This window comes from Silurus aristotelis (genome assembly GCF_946808225.1).
Source record: "Silurus aristotelis genome assembly, chromosome: 29".
Classification (NCBI taxonomy): Eukaryota; Metazoa; Chordata; class Actinopteri; order Siluriformes; family Siluridae; genus Silurus; species Silurus aristotelis.
Genome location: NC_139602.1, coordinates 11,122,364 through 11,148,191, shown reverse-complemented (window position 1 = coordinate 11,148,191; position 25,828 = coordinate 11,122,364). Strand labels below are relative to the sequence as shown.

The 25,828-nt window shown below is 38.9% G+C and overlaps 2 protein-coding genes across 5 annotated transcripts in view; both read right to left on the bottom strand.

Annotated features, from left to right (window-relative positions):
• The window catches only part of kcnab2a (potassium voltage-gated channel subfamily A regulatory beta subunit 2a), a 61,874-nt gene extending 45,611 nt beyond the window's left edge, over positions 1–16,263 (bottom strand). For 2 of the 4 annotated variants that reach the window (XM_083535365.1, XM_083535368.1), the window contains exons 1-2: positions 16,133–16,263; positions 9,172–9,333 (exon numbers count right to left, since the gene is read on the bottom strand). The gene's annotated coding sequence lies outside the window, so the exon portion shown is untranslated. Of the gene's footprint in view, positions 1–9,171; positions 9,334–12,309; positions 12,332–16,132 lie in introns of those variants that run through there. The other 2 variants (XM_083535366.1, XM_083535367.1) reach the window with 2 other exon arrangements.
• Positions 16,264–17,075: 812 nt separating this feature from the next.
• park7 (parkinson protein 7) lies at positions 17,076–24,509 on the bottom strand. The gene is made up of 6 exons (XM_083535427.1): positions 24,325–24,509; positions 23,625–23,726; positions 22,785–22,844; positions 21,652–21,721; positions 18,743–18,829; positions 17,076–17,443 (listed from the first exon to the last, which is right to left on the bottom strand). Exons 1-6 carry the CDS (start codon positions 24,412–24,414, stop codon positions 17,283–17,285), a joined length of 570 nt encoding a protein of 189 aa, XP_083391553.1. The 5' UTR covers positions 24,415–24,509; the 3' UTR covers positions 17,076–17,282.
• Positions 24,510–25,828: the final 1,319 nt, after the last annotated feature.

Below are 25,828 nucleotides of genomic sequence, written 5' to 3'. Positions count from 1 at the left end.
GTGCACTAAATGATTTAAAATTGCTGGGTTTTTTTTTTGTCTTTTTCCAAACAGATTATAATCCAGATGTAGTAAAAGTGTGTTGGGTAGAATGATATATTAATTTGTTTTGGGATTAATCAAGTTCTCTCTCCCTTCATTTATAAAATAACCTGTGCTAACAATCATTCTGGACCATAACAGTTTTCCCAACCACATATACAACCACAACAAGAGACAACAATGAGTTGAGATTTTCTCAATATTACACAAAATTAGCTGAAAAGTAAAAGTAAAAAGTAATAAAAAAAAAAAAAAAAAAAAAAAAAAAAAAAAAAAAACACCTGATAAATCCGAACAATCGGCTATAATGATTCCTCAAACTTTAGTTGTAGCTCAGTGGTTAAGTCATTGGACTTTGGATTGGAAGGTCACAGGTTCAAATCCCACCACCTGCCATGCAGTTGCCACTGCTGGGCCCTTGATCAAGTCCCTTAACCATCCCCTGCTCAGTTCTAAATCGGTCTAGATAAAGTAAAGTTGGCACTGTTTGGGTGCTAATACAAAGCCTGATGTTCACAGTGATAAGTGTGTGAATGCTCTAAAGAATAACACAACAGTAGCACTCTCTATGACCACAAACCACAACCTATAGTACAAACACTAAAAACCCCAGACTGGTTTACCTAGATTGCCACCATACTCGCTTAAATAGAGGAAAATGATGTGAATAATTGCGATTGTAATCCCCAAACTCTCATAAGGATTTATAAATATTTTAAAAGCAATGTATTTTCTGTACAGTTAACGCTGAGGTAATTATAGCACTGATCACATGGTACACAACACCTCACCCCACATTACCTGCACTAAGGAAGACTAAATTATTCTCACACGCATGAGACAGGGTGATTAAGACTTCAGCGTAGAGGAACAAGGAACACACACACACACACACACACACACACACACACACACACACACACACACACACAGAGTGAGAGGGACATGTTTATATTACGCTAAAGAGCCAAGTAGCAATTATCACCTTGAGCAGGTGCTGGACCTACAGCAGATTCACTTCCTGCAAGATGTGGAATAATGCAGTATGAGTGAATCCTGACAACATTAACACAAACACAGTGCTCATCAATCTACAGATTAATTATGGTACTCAAATCAGAAAATTTGTTCTCATTTATCCACAAAAGTGTAGTAAAGTCCTGATGTAGGTGAGGTGAGGAGGCCTGGGGTGCAGTCAGCATGAGAAATTTCTCCCACTATTAATTAATAGTGTTGGAGCTCTATAGCAGGAGACCTTTCACCAAACCCAACCCATATTTAAAGCAGATCTTCATGGAGCTAGCTTTTTGCACAGGGGCATTGTCATGCTGGAAAAGGTTTGGGCCTCCTAGTTCAAATGAGAGAAACATTTCCCAAAGACATCATACATAATTGCGTGCCTTTTAACAGTTTAGAGAAGAAGCAGGGTAGAAAATTAAGGTGTCCCTATACTTTTGGTCATATAAATGGATGAGTATAAAGAAATTATCTTTGAACTGCACTGTAATGAACTGTAGATAATAATAATGACCATTATTTTCACTAAAATCACTTACGTGAACACAATTTTTTAATATTCCTTCGGTTTTCATTATAAAAAATGAAGAAATGAAATTAATAAGATAAATGAGAAGGTGATGTGCATAACTAATGGTAAAAATGTTATGACCCTAATAAGTCAGCTCGCAACACAGTCACCAATGAATCGTAATATACATTCCGGGACAATATTACCGTCATAACATCTTGTTTATACTCAATTGTACACGTGCACTAGAACACACTAAAATTACATGAGACACGTCAGCATGTCTGGGTGAAACTGATAGAACTCTCACATCAAATGTGTACAACAACACGTACAGTACCGTGGTGGACGTATGTCAGAAGTAGAAAATTACTGTACAGTTCGAACCAAAACCCTACACCTACACACACACACACAAAACTAGACTAGATTTAATACACATGCTGCAGGGGGGGTAGCTAAGTCACAGCTGGCTTTGCAGAAACAGTCAGCACATTGTCTTTGCCTGTACGTTCCTCCCACACGGTCATCATCAGAAAGCCAGGCTTGCTTTTAGATGTGATATTGCGATGCTGATTAACAAGCGCAGTGCAGGTCAGCATCAGAGAGACACAAAATCTCCTACTGGATGTGTTTATATGAAAAACCTGTTCAAAAAACCCCTTAGTATAACCCTAGAATAGTTTATTACTGAAGGAGAGTAGCGGCTTCTTGAAACTCATTCAAACTAATTATAAACCACTTGACATCAGATTGAAGTTTTCTGACCCCAAGATGCACCTAACTAGCTGCAGTTCTCCAGCTGTGAACCTTGGACATTTATTTTTGTCCACCTGACCAATTCTCTTCAGTGCGTTTCACAATTGATGAAGCTCAATGACGTTTTGCGGCACATTACAGCCAAACTGTGGTCAGAAGTATTGGGACACCTGACTTTCGTAACGACTCAATTGTTAAATGGAACTAATGCCAGGTATGAACTGTAAAATTATTTTTTACATTGCAATTGGTCCAGAGATATATTCGAAATCAAGCTGATGGTTTGAATGTCACTTCCATCACACTTTAAGATGAAAGTTTTGACCTCACATGCAGAGGAAACAACTGTACTTAGCCAAAAATCTATCATAGCACTTAGCGACTTTTATCTCATTCATACAACTAAGCAGCTGAGGGTTAAGGGTCAAGGGTCCGGCAGTGGAAGATGACTCATGACTTTCTATTCAGAAGTCCAACATCTTTAGCACTGCGCCACCCCTTTCCCCATTCAGCTATAATACTTTGCTAAAGGATTTTGTTGGAGATTTCCTTATGACCTTGCAATCCAGTTCATCACAAGACATGATATACAAGCGAGAATAAGCGTACATTATATAACGATACCCTTACATTGTCCATTTGCTATGAACCTGTAAAAAGCATGTTAATATGTTACACAACAAACCGGAATGTATCTTCAGCACATTATCAGAATTATGTAACAGTGTGTGTCTCCTACACAGCTGCAGTGAGGTTGGGGAAGCCCTCGCTTGCTTGCGGTCTCACCGAAAACGTCAGGCTGTGCCAGATTCTCGCCTCTGCGCTTGGCTCGGCTGACTGCGGAGCTACGTTTACTCTGTCAGTTCAGCCAACAGCAGCAGCAGCACTGCTGCAGAGGTGATACGCTTCACTGCAGAGATTTAACACGGCCGATTTCATTCACATCCACAGCCCTATGTCCTGATCGTCACTGGGATCTACTCGTACTATTTGGAAGAAGAGTATATAAACAAGGTGAAAATCTAGGTCGCTATTATTGCATTAATACAAGGAGAAAAACTGGTTACATGACGAGGTTCTGATTGGATGGAAAACAGGTTAAACTGACATTTTTCTGACTCATAGTTAAAATGTACTCAGTATTTTTAAAGTAGTTTTTTTTTTTTTTTTTTTTTTTAAAGATGTGACTTAAATCAGCAAAAATGGAAATCAAATAATTACAGTAGGGAGCCTATACACATATGGTGCTTGGCCGTCTTATCATACATTAAGTATAAATAAAACCAATCCTAATAACGAGCGCCCAATCAAGGGTCTTGATTTAGAAATCCACTGATTTAGTTTCTCTGATGCTTTGACCCCAAGCGGGTCTGAAACTCACCTAAAAGCTGCGGCCCACTGATCAAGTTATTAGAAGTTTTTTTTTTTTTTTTTACTGTTAAAAAAGTAACTAGACGACTTAAGACAGTGACAGATTGTAAGCTTGTATAACATCTGGCTACACTGTGCGATTAATTGGATTTAAACGTGCCCTGGGTACATATCAGAAGATGCTTTCAGCATTCTATCCAACGTAATGCACTAAGTTTAAGGATGGAGAGCCAGAAAGGACTGCTGATCTCATTAAGCAGATTCCTGGTTTCATACAAATCCTCTGGGCCAGACTGAGTAAGAGGGGGGGAGAGAGAGAGAGAGAGAGAGGGAAGGGGGGGGTCAGGTCTGGATAAAGTAGGAAAGAGAAAGGAGAAAGAAAGAGGTCCGGATGGAGAGGTGGAAAAAGAGTTTTGGATAGAGTAGAGAAGAGAGAGAGAGATTAAGAGGTCTGGACAGGGTAAGGAGGGAGGGAGACACATACACAGTCTTTTGCCACCAGCGTAATCTTCAGCCATCCTGAGGAAGGTTTATTTGTTTGCAGTAATAGTCTAAGTGACAATACCAATAAAATTTACACAATAGATGGTGAATTGCATGTGATACACACGCTGCTCCACACGTCACAGAATGTCTAAATCTTTACCACAACCTAATTTACAAAATAAAAACAAAACAACAACAAAAAAAAGAACATAAGAACATCTCTGAGGAAAGCAACACTCAGACTTTTAATATCTAACAGAGAACTGCAGATCAGATGACCGTACCTTGAAATAAACAAATTCAGAAGTCAGGAACAAAAGATGCTAAAGATCCATTTATTTTATGATTTTATAATGTTTCATACATATAAATCATGTGTCAAATAATGTTCATTATAATATATATATATATTTTTTTTTTACTGCCGACTGACTTTCAGGCCCTGATAAAGTTATAAAACCGTTTTTATACTTGAAATTATGCTTGTATTATAATTGTTGAAATAAGTAAACACTTATAAATAACACATTTTAATAGATTGTACTGGAGAATTAAAGGAATATGAAAAAAAATGTGTATTTTGTTTTTAGTCCCTATTTGCTGTTATAACAGCCTCCACTCTTCTGGGAAGATGTACCTCTAGATTTTGAGTCTTAAGTTTGAGGCTTATAACAGGAGATCTTTCACTCCAACCCATGTAAAGCAGATCTTCATGGAGCTGACTTTGTGTAAAGGGGCATCATCATGCTGGAACAGGTTTGGGTCTCCTAGTTTAAGTGATGTAAAAATTTCATGCTACAACATCCAAAAGACATCCGATACAATTGTTTGCGCTAACAGTTTGAAAAAGAACTACATACAAAGGGGAAAAGTCAGGTGTCCCAATACTTTTGACAGTACAATCTATGTTTAGACAGCCATACCACATGAAGAACTGACTAGATTTGTTTTGGCACACTTCAGATATAAAGGAGGATATTTCAGATTAAAGTTATTTCTTCAATTGATCATAAAGAAAACGATTATGATCACGTGACCACTAAATTAAATTATTATTATTTTTAATACACCACCTACACTAGCCATTTACTTATATTATTTATTGTTAGAACATTCAGTAAATTACTTCGACATAAGAGCAGCCACAGAACAGCTCTTAGGAGATTTACCAAATATAAAGAATATGGGATGAATATGAAGAAGACACTGGTGCTCATGGTACATACATGCCTCGAGCAGATTTGACGGTGGAGCTCATGTCTACTTTCAGAAACCCATTTTGAAATTTTATCAGCAGAGCAATTACTGTGTTAAGAACCTGATATTCGAACTCTTATTGACTGGTAAAGTGCCTCGACCGCCTGCATGGGATTACTGTGTTCACACAGAGTCGTGTGACTGTTCATGGAGAAAGAAAATATACCACTAGTATATATTTGTGTATGTAAGGGGTAATACAGAGCTGGTTGTAAGGTGTTACAGAATATTAGTGTATGATGTGGGGGTGAATAACAGCATGTGGTAAAGCAGAGAACATAAAAATGATGTAAGACCTCACAGATAAACAATAAATTATCACCTGTACAATGGTCAATTCCCAACTTAATGCTATAACTGACAATGGATCAAAATAATGCTTTATTTTCCTAATTTTTATTATGTATGTTTAAAAGTTTGGACACACCTTCTCCTTCAGTGGTTTGTCCTTTATTTTTATTACTTTATAATACTAAAAGGCATCTAAACTATGAAAGAACACAAAATTATGCAGTAAACAAAAAACGTGTCAAATAACCCAGAATATGTAGCTCTATTTAGCTTTGATAGCTGGCTTGGCAAAATCATGGCTCTCGCACATCAGATTCATGAGGTAGTCCCTCGTGTCCATGTTACCTTCTGCTTCTCTTTTAGTTATGTTGCCATAGAGAGTCTTGTTAGAGTCCCAACTGCACAGTGTCCTTAACTTTTATACAACAATAAGGAGACTTAATAATCCATATTCTTCTCTCCCCATCACCCCTCTTCTCTCTCGAGTTTAACATGCTCCTGAGGTACCAGTGACCACTGTTCCTGCCCCTCTCCTCAGATCTGCCCGCTTCTTCCCGGCCTGCCTCTGGATGCTGTTTAGCTGTAATAAATGGACAGACCCAGATAAGAATGAGGTTCCCTCTCGGTTCTGGCTCCTCTCAAGGTTTCTTCCTTATTCCATCTAAGGGATCTTGCCAAAGTCGCCACCAGCTTGTTCATTAGGGACAAACTTACACTTCATCTTTATAGCCACATTATCTGTGTAAAGCTGCTTTGAGACAATGTTCATTGTTAAAAGTGCAATACAAATAAACATGAATTGAATTGTCATCTGGAATGGTTTTTGATGGTTTTATCTTTTGACATTTCTTGCCTTTTTTTAATTTCCAGAGGAAAGGGTGAGTACGGAGGCAATAGCCCTATTCATGCTACTACAACTACTTTACAAATCCATAGTATGGCAAGAAACATTTGGATAAAGAAGAAAAAAAAAGGTCTATCGTAACTTTTAGAAATGAAGGTCAGTCGATCCGAAACATCAAGAACTTTAAAAGGTAACCCCATGCGCAGTCTCTACAACCATCAAACGCTATGATGAAACAGGATCTCACGAGGACCAAGACCAACGAAGACCAAGAGCTACCTCTACTGCAGAGGATAAGTTCATTAGAATTAGCAGCATTAAAAACGGCTGATTTACATAAATGTTTCTCAGAGATCAAGTGGCAGATGTATTTCAACATCCACTGTTCAGAAGAGACTGTGCAAGTCAGGCCTTCATGGTCAAATTGAAGCAATAAACCATTACTTTAGAACAACAACAAACAGAAAAGACTCACTTGGTCCAAGAAACACAAATAATGGACATTAAAACAATGGAAAACATTCCTTTAGGCTAAAGAGTCCAAATTTTGGATTTTTAGTTTAAACTGCCATGTCTGTTAGACGTACAGAGGTTAAAAGGATGGTTCCTAAATGTGTGGTTCCCACTGTGAAGCATGGAGGAGGAGGTGTGATGGTGTTTTGTTGCAGACATTGCTGGTGATTTCTTCAAAATTGACATTTTGCAGTGACATGCAATCACATCTGGTTTGCACTTATTGGGACCATCCTTTCCATCGTTTGCTTTTTTAATAGGAAAATAACCCCCAAACACATCTCTAGATTATGGAAGAGCTAATTGTCCAAAAAGAAAGTGATTGTGGAGGCCAGGTCATCATACAGCACTCAACCAACCGATCTAAATCCAGTTAAGATGGTAAAAGCAACCCACAAGCACTCAACAGCTCTGAGAACTTCTTAAGATTTTCCAACAATCATTCCATGGGACTACTTCATTAAGAGAAATGAGAGAATGCCAGAAGTGTGCAAAACTGTCATCAAAGCAAAAGGTGACCATTTTGAAGAATCAACAAAATATTCTGATTTGTTGGACATGTTCAGTTTATCACATAATTCCATGTGTTCTTTCAAAGTTTGGATGTATTCAGTATTATTGTACCCTCTTTGTTGACTGAAACCCAGCTTTCACTGAAATTAAACAGCTTTTATAAGTACAACTTATTTTAGAATTAAAAGGTCCAATAGGCAGTTTTTCGGTACAAAGAGCCTGTAAGATATGTAGGAAAATAGACCTATTCATGGACTTGGCAAAAGTTTATTTGTCTGGAAAACCCTGGATTGGATACCCTTACAGGGCAGTGAAGATAAATCAACAGGAGCTAAAATGGCACCTTACCTAATATACCTTTATTTAAAAAAAAAAAAAAAAAAAAAAAAAAAAAAAAAAAAAAAACTATTTGATTTATAGGTAGAGATTAAACAATACATAAAGCAATGAAAAATGTGACACTGTACAAATCGACATTATATTAATTTATTAACTAATTTTCATGAATCAAATTTGATAGAGTGCATTATTACACCTGTAATTAAATTAAATAGTTTTAGGAAAAATCCGCAGATCTGCAGATCGGCGCTTCTTATGAAACGTGGCTGTTGATGCCGAACTTAATCTGCTATACGTCCATCACATGCAGCCACTCTGCGGAGAGCGACCCTTCTAGAAGCTGGCTCCATTTCACCTCCATCCTGCGATGGAATTCCAACAAATCTTTAAAGCCTTATATTATATATACACTTAACCATTAGAGTCACCTTCCTCTGTCCTTGAATGTAACAAGCTTAATTACTTATTTCAATATTAAAAGATGCACCAGGTTGCATTCATTTGTGAGCTATACTTCATTTCAAGCAAGACCAAAAATTCAATCAAAACAACAAAGTTACATTCGCTGATGTGTTCTGAAGATTTCCTCCTGTTTGGAATATTCCTGAAAAATGTAATGTTACAGGTAAAATTCCAGGTGAAAAAAAGGGGGCTATGTGGCTTCAACATACCATGACCCTTTGGGTCTAAGGAAATGTAAGCACCTGATATTCTCTGGTTTGGCTTTACAACTTACTGCACCAAAACCCAGTGACCTGCGCCTACCTTCCCTTCCCTTGGCCCTGCGCCCACATGCTGAGCAAACCCGTCCACACGTGTCGCATCGCCACCAGCGACTTCGCCAACCCCAGATAAATAAAACAAAAAGGTTGCGGACCTTTGAACTGTTACATAAAAAAGCCCTAGTGCACTACAATGTTCAGCAAACGTCAACTGATCATCTGAGTTTCATGCAACTGGTTACTGAATCCTGTCATGTCTGGAATAGATTCGAGATTAGGACGCACTCACCCCCCCCAAATAAAAAAACCTGGTGCAATACGGAATGCAGATATGCAGAAGAAGTGGCTTCCAAAGAGCGACAGAAGGTGCACACATGCACATACGTATCCACGCAAAAGCAATGAGCAAGGAAGATAAGAATGAAGAGAATAAATAGAGGGAGGAGGAGGAGGAGGAATGAGGGAGGGAGGAAGGACGGATCTAACGATGGTCCTCGATAACCCACCTCTGTCCTCTGTCGACGTCTGACGATGGAGGAGAGCAGTCCGGGTGCAGCCAGATTTCCGCTTGTTTGATTTGCCGGAGAAAAGGATGAGAGGCGGCAGGGCAGAACGAGACAGCGGCGGGGAGTGGGCTTGGTCTCGCCGTGCCTAGCCGCGCTGCTCTCCTGTCAGCGTGAGAGAGAGAGAGAGAGAGAGAGAGAGAAAGATGAGGTTGCAGAGAAGGCAAGAAGAGAGAGAATGTGGTGCGGTATGTCTCCTCTGCGTGTGTGTATGTGTGTGTGTGTGTGTGTATGAGAGAGAGTGAGTGAGAATAGAGCAGAGCACGGAGGCATTAAAGGCAACGCTCCATCCCTTTTACATTTCTCACACACATACACACACCCCTACCTCCCTGCACAGTCAGAGGAAGAGTCAGCATATGGACAAACAGTCAGTGCAAGACATGCAACAACAACAAAAAAACCCTCTGCTGCTGAAACCTGTTTACAAGCAATTCATTAAAAATCTCACTCAAAACATGTTTTACGTCATAACATTCAGGACCACCGGGCCAGTAATATGTAAATCATATACTACTACTACTACTAAGAAAAAGGATTTCTGGCTTTCGTTCAACATGACTAAGCATTTTACCTAGGAAAAGATAAAAGAAGATTTACTACCAATTATTTTTGCATGACACTAAATACAACTGGGTTCAATCAACATTCCACTGGGTTTTCATCCACCCATAAGCTCTGATTCATCTTTCTTCATCGTTGAATAGAGTCTGATGCAGTGTCGCTTTAGTACTTCAAGCCTCCTCTCTTCATCTTTTTATAGAGTCTGATGCAGCGGTGTTTAGTACTTCAATCCCCCTTTCTTCATCTTTGTATAGAGTCTGATGCAGCAGTGCATAGGTTATTCCATCCATCTTTCTTCATCGTGGTATAGAATCTGATGCAGTGGCGCTTTAGTTTTTTAGTGCTTGCACTTTGAACTGTCTAGGATCTCCACATACACAACTGTGTACACTTTGCTCAAACGCTTCAACTTTCACACCATCACCACAGTCAACACTAAACTGTACACCCTCACTGCATTCTGGGACGTTTACACAAACATCTCATCTACCACTCTGCGGAAAAGAAAAAACTGTGCACCAACTAAATAAATACATCAGCGACTGGAAAATCAGTACTAAAGTGGCTAAAACTCCTCAGTCAAAAGCATATTTCAGTGTGGACTCTTCTTCTACAACCTGGAGGCCATTGTACCTCCAGGAACATCAGGAAGTTCCCTACATTTTCAGTTACAGAACAGATTAGAATTACTAACCCCAGTTCAATAGGGGTTATTTGTGTCATTTAATTAGGTACGATTGGCTTGCTAATTTTAAATACTCTGAACGTTGTAATTAGTAGGTGCACGGTTCTTCGTATGCCTGTGAGAGCTGTTTAGCTACACAGCATGTTCCTATACACTACTGTTTTATGCCTTGGACACGGACAGGTTCATCGTGAAGGTTTGGACCCCAACCAAGCCACCACCACTCCACCCTCTCCAAGCCAAACCTCCCCGCAATTCTGCAGTCTTACTTGATTCAATATTCATGAAGTCGACACTGCAGCACTCAGTACTACCTGAAAGGGGAAAAAAAAAAGCTGTATGTGTGTATGAGATGCAAGGTTGAGTCTTCTCTCTGTAACATTAGAGTTGCTTTGCCACACAGCTTCCATTAACACACTGCACTGATGCAGAGGCTTGGGGACTGCAGTAGCTCCAGCACTGCATCGTGTGCTGCGGATCAGCTCTAGTCTGGCTCAACTCCAGAAGCATTACAGACACATTGCGGGATTCGGTTCGCAGCTTCAGCACGTCCTTCTGGGCTGTCCGTGTGAACTTCCTCGCATTACATCACACGCTTATCCTATACGCTACTCTACTCTCGGTGGTGCTAAACACAGCCCAATTAGAATGTTGCAAATTAGCCCCACTTCCCAAAACTCAGATCTAAAGCCATCAGGGTCTACCAACATCTATCTTAGTGCAGTAAGTTCAAAGCTTGTTCAGAGATGATCACAAATGGTGATACAGTTGTGTGAAATTTTAAGTAGAACCTCTTACAATCTTATGGCTTTATGTATCGGAAAACAAAAATAATCTAATCCTTAGCAGGTCTTAGAATCCGATACATTTAACCTCAGATAAACATGTCACACAGTGTCGCATCATCTGCCTGTCACAAAGGGATAGTTAGCACTCATGAGTCAAAAACTCTGCCATCAGTGGGAACTAGTGAGAGTTTATAATCTTTTAAACATTAATTAATTAGGATGTATTTAAAAATAATTAAAAAAAGCACTGGAACATGGTTTTGTTCACACGTACAGAAGATGCAAACTTTCCTACATCCAATGGGGTTAAAAGTGACAGTCTCTAAATGCTGTGTCGGAACCAGATTTACGAGTCTTAATCTAACTTTGACCTTCATTCTTACATTCGAACACATTAAGTAAAATCTAAAATAATATAGGTTAATGACCGAGGATGTGTACAAGCTGCACTCCAAACAACTGCAGAATATAAATGGCAGACATCTTATTTAAATCTTATTTTAAAAAATAAGCGTAATTAAGGCTTTAATTTAAAAGGAACCAGAACCACACACACGCCATGCAAACAATATTGGTATTGGTAGTAGCCAATCGTTAAATATCGATGGTATTCAACAAAGAACTCAAATTGATTGAATGGATTTAACACTATGCAGGATGACCGGAATGAATAACAAAAAATAAAAAATAAACTGAAAGAGTAACACTAGATACTTGGTAGCTAGCCTCTGAAGATTTCCATTTCATTACATCAACAAGCGTAAAAAAAAATAAAAAAACTAACTAATTTTTGTCTTATTTCCCCACACCACCCTCAGCAAACGAGTGATAATCAGCACTTCTTTGTGATCGTGCTTTAGTTGCCCAACTTACTTGCAATTCTTTTATAACCTTCTAAAGTTCTTAAGATAAACTAAATGCATTGTGGCACCCTGGCGGCCCAGAAATCCCTAAGAGACGACCCTGACCCAGCAAGCTTTCTTCACCTACTTGTGTCTGTTCTACAACAACATGCTAGGTGTTGTAATTTTTTTAAGTAATTACTTTACAGCTGGAAAGAAAGCCGTCCGCTCTGAAGTCCCTCTGTGAGCCGCAGATTTAAAACGACTGATCTATATAAAGCTCTGACATTATTAACCCTATTAATAACTGTGCCACTGGGACAAACTACTGTTCCTGAGAGCTGATGATACCCTGCGCTTATTCACAATATTCAATTACTATAAATCCTCATGGTCCAAGTTTTGCACACTTATTAGGCTACGTCGGTGTGGGTTTCCCATAATATAGTATAAAGTGCAGTTTAATTGCAGTTAAGTTGTTAGCAGATATTAGCTGTTTGTGTTCTGCCAACAAAAGACAATGCGCTACCTTATTTTGTTAGTACAGCATTAAAGAACACAAGCGATTCTTCTAAACGATAGAACAATCCTTTCCTCTAGTCCGAAAGGATGCTTTTATACCATAAATAAACCCATGAAGAGCAGTTCTATTTATAAAATTCTCATAAAACAACAGCATGCACAAATCACTCAATCTGACCTCAGGGGAGAGTTCATAGAGAGGAACATTTGCAAACGAGTGTCACAGATAAATAACGACAGTAACGTGACCTAAGGCATGTGCGCCCCTGACCATCACACGTATGTGATTCCCCACGGTCTTGTCAAGAACACACCTGTATAGAAAACAGTGCTAAAAAAAAGATGATGAACTTTGTACAAAGTGAGCTTCATCAAGATGTGGTTTGGGAAAACTTAAGCTCCGCCCTCATCAACCCCACTGAACATCTTCCAAAACAGACACTGCCGAATGAGAACAAATCCTCTCACAGAACAAGAACAACTGTTTCATACATATGACCTTGCTGCACCCTTGACACAGACTGCATCCTATTTCAAAATCTATTCATCTGCTTAATATATACGATAACTTTAGATAAATCCTACAAACATCTGCATAGTGGTCACACAGTCTGTTGGGCAGGCTGAAGGAACAGTGGAAACGACAAACCCAGTCTTAATCGGTCTAAACTAAACTAATGTAAAGTCCAGAGCTTTAATCATGTTATACACTGAGCAGAATGAGTGGAGAATTTAGCCAACATCACACGTAGGAGCTTTTTTTTTTTTTTTTTTTTTAAAACACACCAGACATGTACATAAAAATTAAATACCAGAACTTGACAGGAACGTTTAGAGCATCTCGCACTACAAAACAGATCAAATGATTTTAAAAAAGATTAGAAGGATTTTCTACGCTAAAGTTGACGTTAAAACTCGTTACCTAGTCGGAAACTAAAAACGCTGGTAAGGAAATGGAAAATCATGAGTCATGTGATTATGAACAGTTGAACTCATCTTTTTGTTCCATCCTGCATACACACACATGCAAGCTCAAGCTTACAGAAGTCAGCACCGCTGCATAAGTGTGAAATTAACCACAACGCACTTCTGCACAACATCACTGCATTTCTCTGAAAAGAAACTGGGTGAAGCTAGCTATATATAGCCTCACATATTAATAGAATGTAAATCATGCGAGAAGTCTATTAGTGTTTGTGCTTCTTTAACTCACCCAATTTGGCTTACCAAATTAACACCTCTAACACCAGAGGAGAATGGGTGTGTCAGAGCAGGGGATTTAAATAACGTGAATACTGCTATATGCATCATTACCGTTTTTCTCTCTCTCTCTTGGTATCTCCTATTTGTACACACCAAAAAGGTCATACAGTTCTTCCTTTCTGTTTTCTACCGTCTCCTGAATCCACAGAATAGTTGTGCTATATAACAAAAATGATCAAATAACAGTGAAGGACAGTTACCAGATACAGTGCCAGTGAAAAGTTTGATTTCTTTCTTGTGATCCAGTTCATCCCAGAGCAGTACAATAGGATTATGGTGCGGTGACGTGGTGGAAAATTCCGAGATGGATAACACATTTCAGAAGACTTTGTTCTCTGAATAACGCTTACAGAACTCGGACGTACGCTTGTTGTATGAAGTCGGTTGCAATGAGCCACAGTACAGACCGTGAAGTGTGGAATGGTTGCCATGTTCGTTCCTTTCATTTTCTGGAATAAATCTCCAAGCTTCACTGCTCCAAAAACAACCACAAACCTTTAAGCTTCCACCTCCATGTGTGACTGTGAGGGTGAGGGAGACTGCTCACATCCCATCACATCTCTCCTGTTCTCCATCTCCAGGAACCCTGCTACGACCACCACTGTCCTGATTTCATTAATGTGGTGAATCACAGAAGTGACCCTGATGCAGAAGTGGTAGTTTGTGGTACGGTGAAACACCTGGGAATACGATCCACCAACCTGAGAGTTTTCCTCTCCTGTTCATTCAGGGATTTCAGTTAATAAATCTACATTCTGAACTATACCAAATAAAAATGTTTAGCGGTAATAGTGTGCATCTGGTTAGAAGATATTTCTTGAATGTTCTACCGTGGTAGGTGTAAAGTGGATGGTCTACCTTCGATGGCCTACCTTGGTAGGTGTACACTGGATGTTCTATTTTGGATGCTTTAAATTATTAGGTGTACATAGAATCTTCTACACTGGCACAGTAGGTACATTGGATGGTCTACCTTGGTAGGTGTACACTGGTTGGTCTATCCTGGATCTTCTACACTGGCACAGTAGGTACATTGGATGGTCTACCTTGGTAGGAGTAAACTGGTTGGTCTATCCTGGATCTTCTGCACTGGCACAGTAGGTACATTGGATGGTCTATCCTGGATCTTCTGCACTGGCACAGTAGGCACATTGGATGGTCTACCTTGGTAGGAGTAAACTGGTTGGTCTATCCTGGATCTTCTGCACTGGCACAGTAGGTACATTGGATGGTCTATCCTGGATCTTCTACATTGGTACAGTAGGTACATTGGATGGTCTACCTTGGTAGGAGTAAACTGGTTGGTCTATCCTGGATCTTCTGCACTGGCACAGTAGGTACATTGGATGGTCTATCCTGGATCTTCTGCACTGGCACAGTAGGCACATTGGATGATCTACCTTGGTAGGCGTACGGTTGGTCTACCCTGGATCTTCTACATTGGTACAGTAGGTCAATTGGATGGTCTATCTTAGTAGGTGTACACTGGTTGGTCTATCCTGGATCTTCTACATTGGTACAGTAGGTACATTGGATGGTCTACCTTGGTAGGTGTACGGTTGGTCTATCCTGGACCTTCTACATTGGTACAGTGGGTACATTGGATGTTCTACACTGGTAGCTGTACATTGAATGGTCTATCATGGAGGTTCTATATTAGGTGTACATCACATGGTTTAGCTTGGATGGTCTTTAGTAGATGTACATTGGATGTTTCTCACTGGTAAATGTAAATTTGGTGGTCTATTTTAGATGTTCTACATTGGTAGATGTATATTGGATGGTCCACCTTGTATTATGGGTAGCAATAAATAATAAAATGCAAAGGTTTTCATGTTTCCAAAAAATATATACTATTTATTTTCAACTTACGAAGATGCTCTGATTTCGAGCTCTCTCTCTCTCGCTCTCTCTCTCACACACACACACACACACACACACACACACACACACACACACACACACACACACACACACCTTAACCCGTTTGCTAATTCAAAAAACTGCATTAAAATCCCGTTATACTGTATCTACCCCGTTAACAGCTAGCCTAGTGGCTAACTCGCGCGAGACCAATTTCTAGCTCTTTCTAAAGAATCCGCTCATCCAGTCACCGTCATTTATTTGCTCGTTTGATTCGTTGATTCTTATTAAAGCCTCGATTTACACATTAAAAAGGGCCAATTTATATATTTAACCACATAAATTCATAAAAATAAAAGCAACAGAAGAAACCATACCTCAGAAGCCGCTGACTGACAGGAAGAGGAAAAAAAAGAATTAAACGGACCTAACCGTCCGAATTTAAACCGTCAGACATCAAACTCTTTTCTCCCCGCGCGCGACTGCAAGAGCACGCGCTGATTTTATGGATTTTATGCCGGGGCCATCTGATTGGCTGGCTGACGGCACGTAAAGACGAAAGAGGCAAGGCGAGAAAAGGGAAAAAAAAACCCTACAGCCGCGTCCTATTGGTTGTTGGGCGCGTCAGTCGCCAACGGACATCCAATCGTATTATTATTAAATTTTTTTTACAGGCTAGCCCCGCCCACTGGAAAACCTGCCATAATACTGTACCTACTAGTGATGGGAAGATCGGATCATTTCAGTGACTCGGTTCTTTAAATCTCGTTCATCAGAATTATCGAAGTTGAGTCATTTAGTTCGTTTCGTTCCTTTGCTAAAAAATTTAATAAAATGTGACATTTCCAATAATCAGATCCCCAAACACGTCTACATACACTAACTCTGTAGTTCCAATAATGAAAATATGACAATGCAGCTAAGAACAAATTCTCATATCTTCTGGTCCATCTTGTTAGTTGTTTTGTTACGTGACTCCCATAATTATTGTAACAATAATGTCAAGATTCAGACAAAAAAACCCTGATCTATTGCATTGTGCATCGTTTACGGGAGTCACATGACGAAGAAACAAACGACTCGGACCAGAAGAGTCGAGTGGTAAATTATTGAATTCTGTTTTCTGTACATAACCTACTTATGCATGTCCAGTAGAAAATGAACGTATCACTCTTTGAAACGACTCGTTCTTCCGAGTCACGTAAGACTCGTTCAAAATGAATAAGTCGTTCATGAGCAACACGTCAATATTCAACATATTCAATCCTTCCATTATTAGATCTTCATCTAGACAAACATTTGAGGAAAAAAAAAAAAAACTGCTTTTGCAAAAGCGATTTTATTTCAATTACAGCAAAAGAAACAGAATGTAAGCATTTGTGAAATGTCCCACACCCTGGTGAGGGAACACCGTGCATCCCAAAGTTCTCCTGTCTCTTAATAAGGTGCTTTCATGGTGATTTCCACACTTTTTTTTTTGCTTATTTTAATGCAGACGAATTAATTAACATTAAACTAGAATCATTATTAATCTTTCAAGATGAGCGGTGCTTTGACCTGAGTGGCCACCTCAGCACCCAGAAGCTCCTCCACTATAGCCAGGGCGAACTCGAAGCTGGTACCCGGGCCTCGACTCGTGATCAGGTGTCCATCTTTCTGAACACGGGCTTCTGAATACTTGTAGTGATCTAAAAACAGCAACAAAAAAAAGCATAGGAAAGATGATGGTTTGATACTTAACTGAACATGGAGGTTCCAGTTACCTCAAACAGGCACCAAGACATGAGCAGCCTCCATGGGCTATACTTGTTTTGTACAGAACGTAGCACTCATCCTTAATCAGTGTCCAGACAAACACCTCAAAGCCTTTATCATGTTCCTGAAACCGTTTCTGAGCAAAGGCAGTGTAGACATGCATGGAACATTATCCTGCTTCCCCATGAAGCAAATGTTTAGGTAGCATCAAATAAACATTCATCTAACAAGACCAGGATCCCAGCAGAACATCATCCAGAGCATCTCTGATCACCATCATACTATAGTGCATCCTGGTGCCATCTCTTCCCCACATTATCCAGGCAACCAACATGGTGGAAAAAATAAACTTGGTCCATCAGACCAGACTAACATCTTCTAAAGCACCATGGTCCAGTTCAGATGGTTACATGTCGACTGCAGGAGCTTTAATTGGTGTACAGAAGTCAGCATGAGTAAGGTATGAAGACCTGATTAGTTTCCATCAGTGCTAGCATGTACTTTTTTTTTTTTTTTTTTTTTTTTTTTTTTTTTAGCAGTTTACTGCTTTAATGTCTCTTCTGTGAGATTTGGACCAGGCAGACTAGCCTTCTCAAATCATGAACATCAAATGTGTCCCAGGTGTACGAGATGGTATCAGAAAGTTTGGAGACTAATAGTGTAACTAGTGCGAATCTGACACGTTACCATGTCTGCGGAATTCTGCATGAAACTGGAAAATCTGCCAAAGAGACGATTGACATGACATACGTTTGACATACGGCGACGCTGAAATGAGTTTTTGAGGCTTTTCGAGTGGCACGCGCACGTTAAGAGCGGAAGAACATCACCTTCAATGAGCTCAACCCCTGAAAATGTAGAAACCGTTCTGCAACTCGTGCACGCTAATCACCGGAGATGATCTCACTCCTGCAGATTGCGCCGAAGATGAAGCTCAAAGGTCGCTGCTTGGACACCGTTGTGGAGATCCAGCGCAGAAAAAAAATAAGACTTCCAGGACATGTTCCAGAAGAACGCTGGGACGATTTTTTCCCGGATCAATTCACTCGCACACTTTCCTGCGTCCACACTTAAAGAACTGACTGTTTACGAGCTGCCTAATAACTTCAATCCCCTAACAGAAAAACCAGTGTTATTCCAGTCACTGCTCATTGGTTGTATGGAGCCACTCTGAAGCAAATCAAACAAAAATGATAAGTACAGTCTTCTAGTAGAATTTTTCAGATGTTTACCTCCAGCCATTATCTTGTCTTTGGCACCTGGGTGGGTGGTGACTGTGCTGCCGTAACCGATTCCATGAGCCAAAAGTGCAGTGGGACCTGAAAACAGAAAAATTGGTCTAATTCCAGACGTTCTAAATCACTTTGAACTTCTCACTCGGTTGCTGATCCAAAATATATATGGCCAAAGGTATTGGGACACCTGTTTTTTCCCCGTGTTTTTTTTTTTACCAAATTTTAAAACTATAAATTTATCCTTCACTTGAACCAGGAGACCCAAACCTGTTCCAACATGATCATGCCCCTGTGCACAATGCCCCGCTCCGTGAAGTTCTTCTTTACCTGGTTTGGAGTAAAAGATCTCCTGCTGCAACCCCATTAAACACCTTTGGGATGAATAAAACACTGACTGCACCACAGACCTTCTCATCCACATTAGTACCTGACTTTACTAACACCCTTGTGGCTGAATGAATCTCCAAAAAATCTTGTGGAACATCTTCCCGGAAGAGTGGAGCTCATTATAACAGCAAAAGGGGACGTTCAAGAAGAAGTCCACACACCAATATTATGCTCAGGTGTCCACACACTTTTGTACATACAGTGTCTATACTTTCACCTCAAAATCCACTTCATGATGCTGCAAAGAAAAACAATTGTTGGAAAAAAAAAAAAAAAATGAAAAAAAAAAAATCAATACAATATTATCTAAAATTACTGACATATTCAGTTTCCTTCCGGCTCTTTGGGCCATATTTAGAAAAGCTCTCCATCTGCCAGAACGCTGACTCTGCACTCAGCGCATGCAAAGCTTTAATGATTTAAAAAAAGGAAAGAAAAAGTGATTGATTTTTTCTTTCCAGCTTGGAAGTGGCTCTGGTGCGCTGGAAATATTACAGGATACTCAGGATTCTGTAGTTACAAAAGGACACACAGGACAAACATCACATCACGATCGGTTTATTTCTCAAGAGGAAAAAAAAAAAAAAAAAAGCAGCGATTTGTTTTTCTGGCGTTTTCCCTTCACGCTCTCGCGCCTTCATCCCTTTATCTCGGACAGTTTGATGCAGTACTTGTGAGCGTATGCTATGAAATAAAACGCTGTGTGAAAGAATGCCAAAGGCACCACGACTCACTCATTACACACTCCTATGGGATCTTGAGTGATTTTCTAGGCCACTTTTTTTTTCTCGGTGCCCTCGTTTCCAGACGTCCTTCCGGTGTCCTTCATCCGCAGAGCTAATGATACGTAGCGTATAACAGTAATAACCTTCGTTATAGAATGGACAAGTGCACTGCTATATGACCGTTTGGGCTGTGGATTATTTTCAGTGTTTTTCTTTCATTCAAAAAGACATTTTATGAGCCATAAAAAAAAATAAAAAAAAATAAATAAAAAATAGATACGTCATGAAAAAGAAATACGTTTATAATACAAATAAAATCTACAGCACTAAAACATTTCCTTCTCAATAAAACACTCATTTTTGCCTTAATCTAGGAATCTGTTCATTCATTCCTTTACAATTTTCTGGCCAGAAGTTTGTGGACACCTGACCATGCTTTTTTTTTTTTTTTTTTTTTTTTTTTTTAACATCCCGTTCCACATTTAGACCCCGTTATATAGTCTTATGGGAAAATTATACACTGTATTTGAACAATGTTTCACTAGATTTTGTGGAGATTCGAACAATCATAATGGTGTTAATAAAGTCAGGTCCTGATGTAGGTGAGGTAAGAAGGTCTGGGGTGCAGTCAGCATTAACATTCATCTCTATAGCAGGAGATCTTCCACGCCAACCCATGTAAAGCAGATTTTCATAGAGCTGGCTTGTGCACAAACGTATCGTCATGCTGGAGCAGGTTTGGGTCTCCTAATTCAAGTGAAGACAAAGTCTCATGCTCCAGCATCCAAAGGTGTCCAACGCAATTGTGCATATGGCTGGAAAAGTCCAAATACTTTTGCCTATATAATGTATTTGGGAAAATATTGTGCACAGGAAGTTGCAACATCTATATTATTTGGCAATCATGCGTTCCCTTTTCTTCTTTAATTCATTTCTACACTGAAAAAAAATGAAATGTATGAAAGTCTGTTGAATCCCAGTTGGAGAAATTACACCCTGTAATTATTTTATATTACAGTAAATCCCCCGGTGGTGTTTAATCTGATCTCGTCGTAAATGTGGACACGATGCACATTTGGTAATCTGATTCTTGTGTAAGAAACCGTGTGAGAGTGCAGCCTTTAATGCGTTTTTTTTTTTTTTTTTTAGATCCAGTGATTAAATTATTTAAAAATAACCCCGTAAAAGGGATTTCAAAAATGGCAAAAATGGCAACCCGGTTATTATATCACTCAATTATGACAAAACAAGACCACAAATTAAAAATTAAAAACAAATCTGTTTTGATGTTTGTGTGTGCGAGTTTTCTAACTTTAGAAGCAAAGCTACCATGAGAGGTTATACAGTGTGTGTGTGTGTGTGTGTGTGTGTGTTCGTGCATGCGTGTTATAACCTTCAAAGCAAAGCCACCACAAGCTACATAGCCATAAAAGTGTATGTGAAATATGGTTAACATGGACTAGAGTGGAAGATCTTATGCTGTGTGTGTGTGTGTGTGTGTGTGTATTGTATGATACTATCTTTGTGTGTGTGTTTTCTAAACCTACAAGAAATGCCTCAATGAACTTTATGTATGTACGTGTGTGTGTGTGTGTACGTGTGTGTGAACGTGTTTTCTGACCATACAAGCAAAGCCACTACAAGCCTCACAGCAAGCCATGTATGTGTGTGTGCGTGCGCGCGCATTTTTTCTATATATATAAAAAGCCAATAAAAGCCTCCATAAACTGCAAAACCAGTGGGTTGCGTGTGCATTTTTTTTCGTGTGCATGTGTGTGTGTGAATAAAGTGTACCTGCACAGATGGCAGCGATCAACCCCTTTCTGCTCTCCTGCTCCTTCAACACCGCCTTAACAGCAGGGGACTGAGAGAGCAAAAGAGAGAGAGAGAGAGAGAGAGAGAGAGAGAGAGAGAGAGAGTGAGTGTAAGAGAGTGCGAGAGAGAGAGAGAGAGAGAGAGAGAGAGTGAGTGTAAGAGAGTGCGAGAGAGAGAGAAAGTGAGAGAGAGATTATGTGTGTGTGTGAGAGAGAGAGAGAGAGAGAGTGTGAGAGAGAGAGAGAGAGTGTGAGAGAGAGAGAGAGAGTGTGAGAGAGAGAGAGAGAGTGTGAGAGAGAGAGAGAGAGTGTGAGAGAGAGAGAGAGAGTGAGAGAGAGAGAGAGAGAGAGAGAGAGAGAGAGAGAGAGAGAGAGAGAGAGTGAGAGAGAGAGAGAGTGAGTGAGAGAGAGAGAGAGTGAGTGTGAGAGAGAGAGAGAGTGAGTGTGAGAGAGAGAGAGAGTGAGTGTGAGTGAGAGAGAGAGTGAGTGTGAGTGTGAGAGAGAGTGAGTGTGAGTGTGAGAGAGAGAGTGTGAGTGTGAGAGAGAGAGAGAGTGAGTGTGAGAGAGAGAGAGAGTGAGTGTGAGAGAGAGAGAGAGTGAGTGTGAGAGAGAGAGAGAGAGAACACAATTTCAAAAATCTAAACATCTTCGTATCCAAGAAAACATTCTCAATATACCATACACTAAAATTAACGAATAAATATGTGTAAATATTTAAAACAATAACAGCTAATATTTATTTTATAGTAACTTATAAAATATGAATAAAAATATCAAATAAATATAATGTTTAATATTCAGTATGAACAGAATATAATAAATAGGTTTCATATTGGGATTTTTTTTTTTATACAAACATTTATGTCAAATAAAAATGATTTATAAAACAAAATTAAATAATTGCTTCAATATAAAATATAGAAATGCTTCTAAAATGTCAAATGATATGACAAATACACACATACATACATACATACACACACATACATACATACACATACATACATATACATATACATACATATACATATACATACATATAACTAGAGAAAAAAAAAATATTTTGATGGATGATAAACTATATTGAAAATATTTAGTGTAATAAGATCTGACCTCAGACAGGTTCTGGGCTCCGAGCAGTCCTCCAGGCAACAGAACCACATCATACGGGCCCTGAAACACAATTCTAATGTCAGTAACATTAAAAACAAAACAAACAAACAAACAAACAGAGCAGAATAACACACTGCTGATTTATTGTTTACTTTTTACTTTATCTTCTCAATTTACTGCAATGTCTGAATATAAAATTTGTTTCTTTTGAATCACAATATATATATATATATAATATGTTTTCTTGGAATCAAATGAAACAACGTTGCAGTGTCAAAGTGATTCCACCAGGGGGAAACATCACCCCAGATAACATCCTTAAAATAACCCCTGCAAAAAAAATAATAATTTATTATTACTGTAAAACACAAACAATGTATAAAAAAATAATTTTTTCGGTATGAAAATGATTATTCATTTATTATGATACATTTAATTGAATAACATTTAATAAATTAATAAATAAATAAAGCTAATTATACCATATACCAAACAAATAATCTAATAATAATAATAATAATAATAATAATTAATAATAAATATGTAGTTATAAAAAATTCTCAACTAAAAATCATTAATTTAAAGCATAAAGAAAAACAAAATCTATACTATTTTTTAAAAGGTGCATAATTATGATCGTGAATTAAGGGTAGGAAAGGTGAGAAAATATTTGTACTAAACTTTGTTATTAATGTGATTTTAAAATAATTTACCATTAAAATGAAAGCAGAGAAACAATGATTCATTGTCATATAACACTGCATCATCAGACAATATTATTACATGTGATCAGGGTATTATGTGAGGTCAAGTATCTGTGTGTATTTTGTGAACGTTGACCTGCTTCGACGCTTCCTCCAGACTCGAATCCGGACAGATGCAAATGTCACGGCTGCACTGAACAGGATCCTTTCCTGTTAGTCCTGCTAGAGTCACAGTAATCTGTTTTACACACACACACACACACACACACACACACAGTGACTAAATCAACAGATGTTAAGAGGTGTCTATACGATCAATCCAAAGGAGTCAAATCTGATCAGTGAGCAGAGTCAAATCATTTGCCTCACTGAAAATAAACACTCATTCCTACTTTTTTTCCACATTTCATCTCCATCAATAAAGAACTCGGCCAAAAGTCAATTTAAATTTAATTATCTGACACCCAAAAAATAGTAAATAAAAATCTCTACATGTGACTAATATATATATATATAATGTGAGACTGTGTGTGTGTGTGTGTGTGTGTGTGTGTGTGTGTGTGTGTGAGAGCAGACTTTGACATTTAGCTGGATGTATCTGACCCCTGCCTCAATTCGGTCTACTGTAGTGCATTTCTTTCACATTTCTCTCCTCCAGGTAAATAAATACTTTAATGTATTATTATTATTATAATTATTATTTATAATAATAATAATAATAATAATAATAATAATAATAATAATAATATTGATGATGGTGTTTATTATGTAACTATGCTAAGCGCACCACTCCGGCTAGCTAACCCCGGAGACTAGCCGCTACATGAGGAACGAACCCCAGCTCGGCGCATCACATCCACCGGGATGACCGTCTCCATCTCCTCCGCTCCCTTCGCCAGGATCACCAAAGCTCGCTTAGCGGCCATCACCTCCAGCCCAACACCCGGGAGAGACCGGAACCTGCCCAGAGCTACACCTTCACTTCTTATAGCAGGGGGAAAACACCGTTGCGTTCCAATCTTCTGCACTGTTTATATATAGTGCACTAGATAGTGCGCTAACCGCAGGTATATTAAACCCTAGATAGAGCACTGATGGAGGGAGCACCGGTGCAATTTGGTACAGTCTTTATAAAATAAAAGTCATGTTTCCGGCGAGGACGTTCGGCCAAGTAGATTAATTATAAATTATAATTCAGAACAATTATTATTTTTTCTTGATATTTGACTTGCTTGATTGACTTGATATACCTGGAAATGCACACACTGACAATGGAGAAGAACTCATTAAGACTGTATTCCTTTTTCTGATCACTGGGGAATCAGAAATCCGGATTTTATCCAGCCTTATATAAAAAACTGTACATGGAGGACCTCATTCCTGTTTACTTGGACATCTACTGATGTCTAAAAGGCACTGTGTAATTAGGTGTGATATAAATATAAACGTGCGCTTTTAAACTTGATATAATTATTATTTGTATATTCTTCTTATGCACATTGTTTTACACTTAAGGCTAAGATTGCAGTCCCTCCCACCACCACCAGAGGGCAGTGTAGGATATAAAATGGCAGGCTTCTGGATTTCAGCACATCACTGTAGAGTAGTGATGGAAGTGATTTGGACTCTCCTGAGTTTGATCTTTACCACTAATTGTTGTTATTTGCCCCCATTTGGTGTGAGTTGAACCATCATTTATTTTCACCTGCCTACATCTAAACACTGCACAAACACCACCCACGGGGTCTCACACTCTCCAATAACAGCTTTACACACTCTCAGCATCTGTAGGTTCCCCTGTAGGTTTACCCAAACGTTCAGCTGAAATACTTCTCCATGTTTTTTGTAAAATTCACCAAAGATGTTCATCACTAGTTGGAGATTTTCTTCTTGTGATCAGTTCATCTCAGAGCAGTTCAGTGGGATTGTGGTGCATTAATGTGCAGATAACACTCCAGATGATTGTTTGCTCTCTAAATAACACTTTCAAAGCTCTGATGTTCACTTCCAAGTCCAAGTCCGGACAGAATTACATGGTGGTGAAGTATAGAATGGTTGCCATGTTGGTTCCAATCACTTTCTGGAATAAATCTCCAACCTTCTCTGCTCCAAAACATGCAAATCATTGAGATTCCACCTCCATGTGTGACTTCATGTCTCTCCTGCTCTTACACAAAGTTCTTCTTTTAGAGACAACCATGTCAAACTCATCTGTCTACCGATTCTATTCTCCGCTCATTCACTGTCCAGGGCTCATGTTTTTGCATTGAACTTCTAAAATTTTAATATTTATATTACAGTTCATAAATCTATTCATTTACTGTATGTATTATTTTTGTG

Excerpts from the sequence above, each read along its gene's own strand:
- park7 (XM_083535427.1), bottom strand. The coding sequence starts at position 24,414 with ATGGCCGCTAAGCGAGCTTTGGTGATCCTGGCGAAGGGAGCGGAGGAG. Across the intron at positions 22,845-23,624 it reads TGGAGGAAGCGTCGAAGCAG|GGCCCGTATGATGTGGTTCT; the intron begins GTCAACGTTCAC and ends ATTGTGTTTCAG. Across the intron at positions 21,722-22,784 it reads GAGCCCAGAACCTGTCTGAG|TCCCCTGCTGTTAAGGCGGT; the intron begins GTCAGATCTTAT and ends TTGCTCTCTCAG.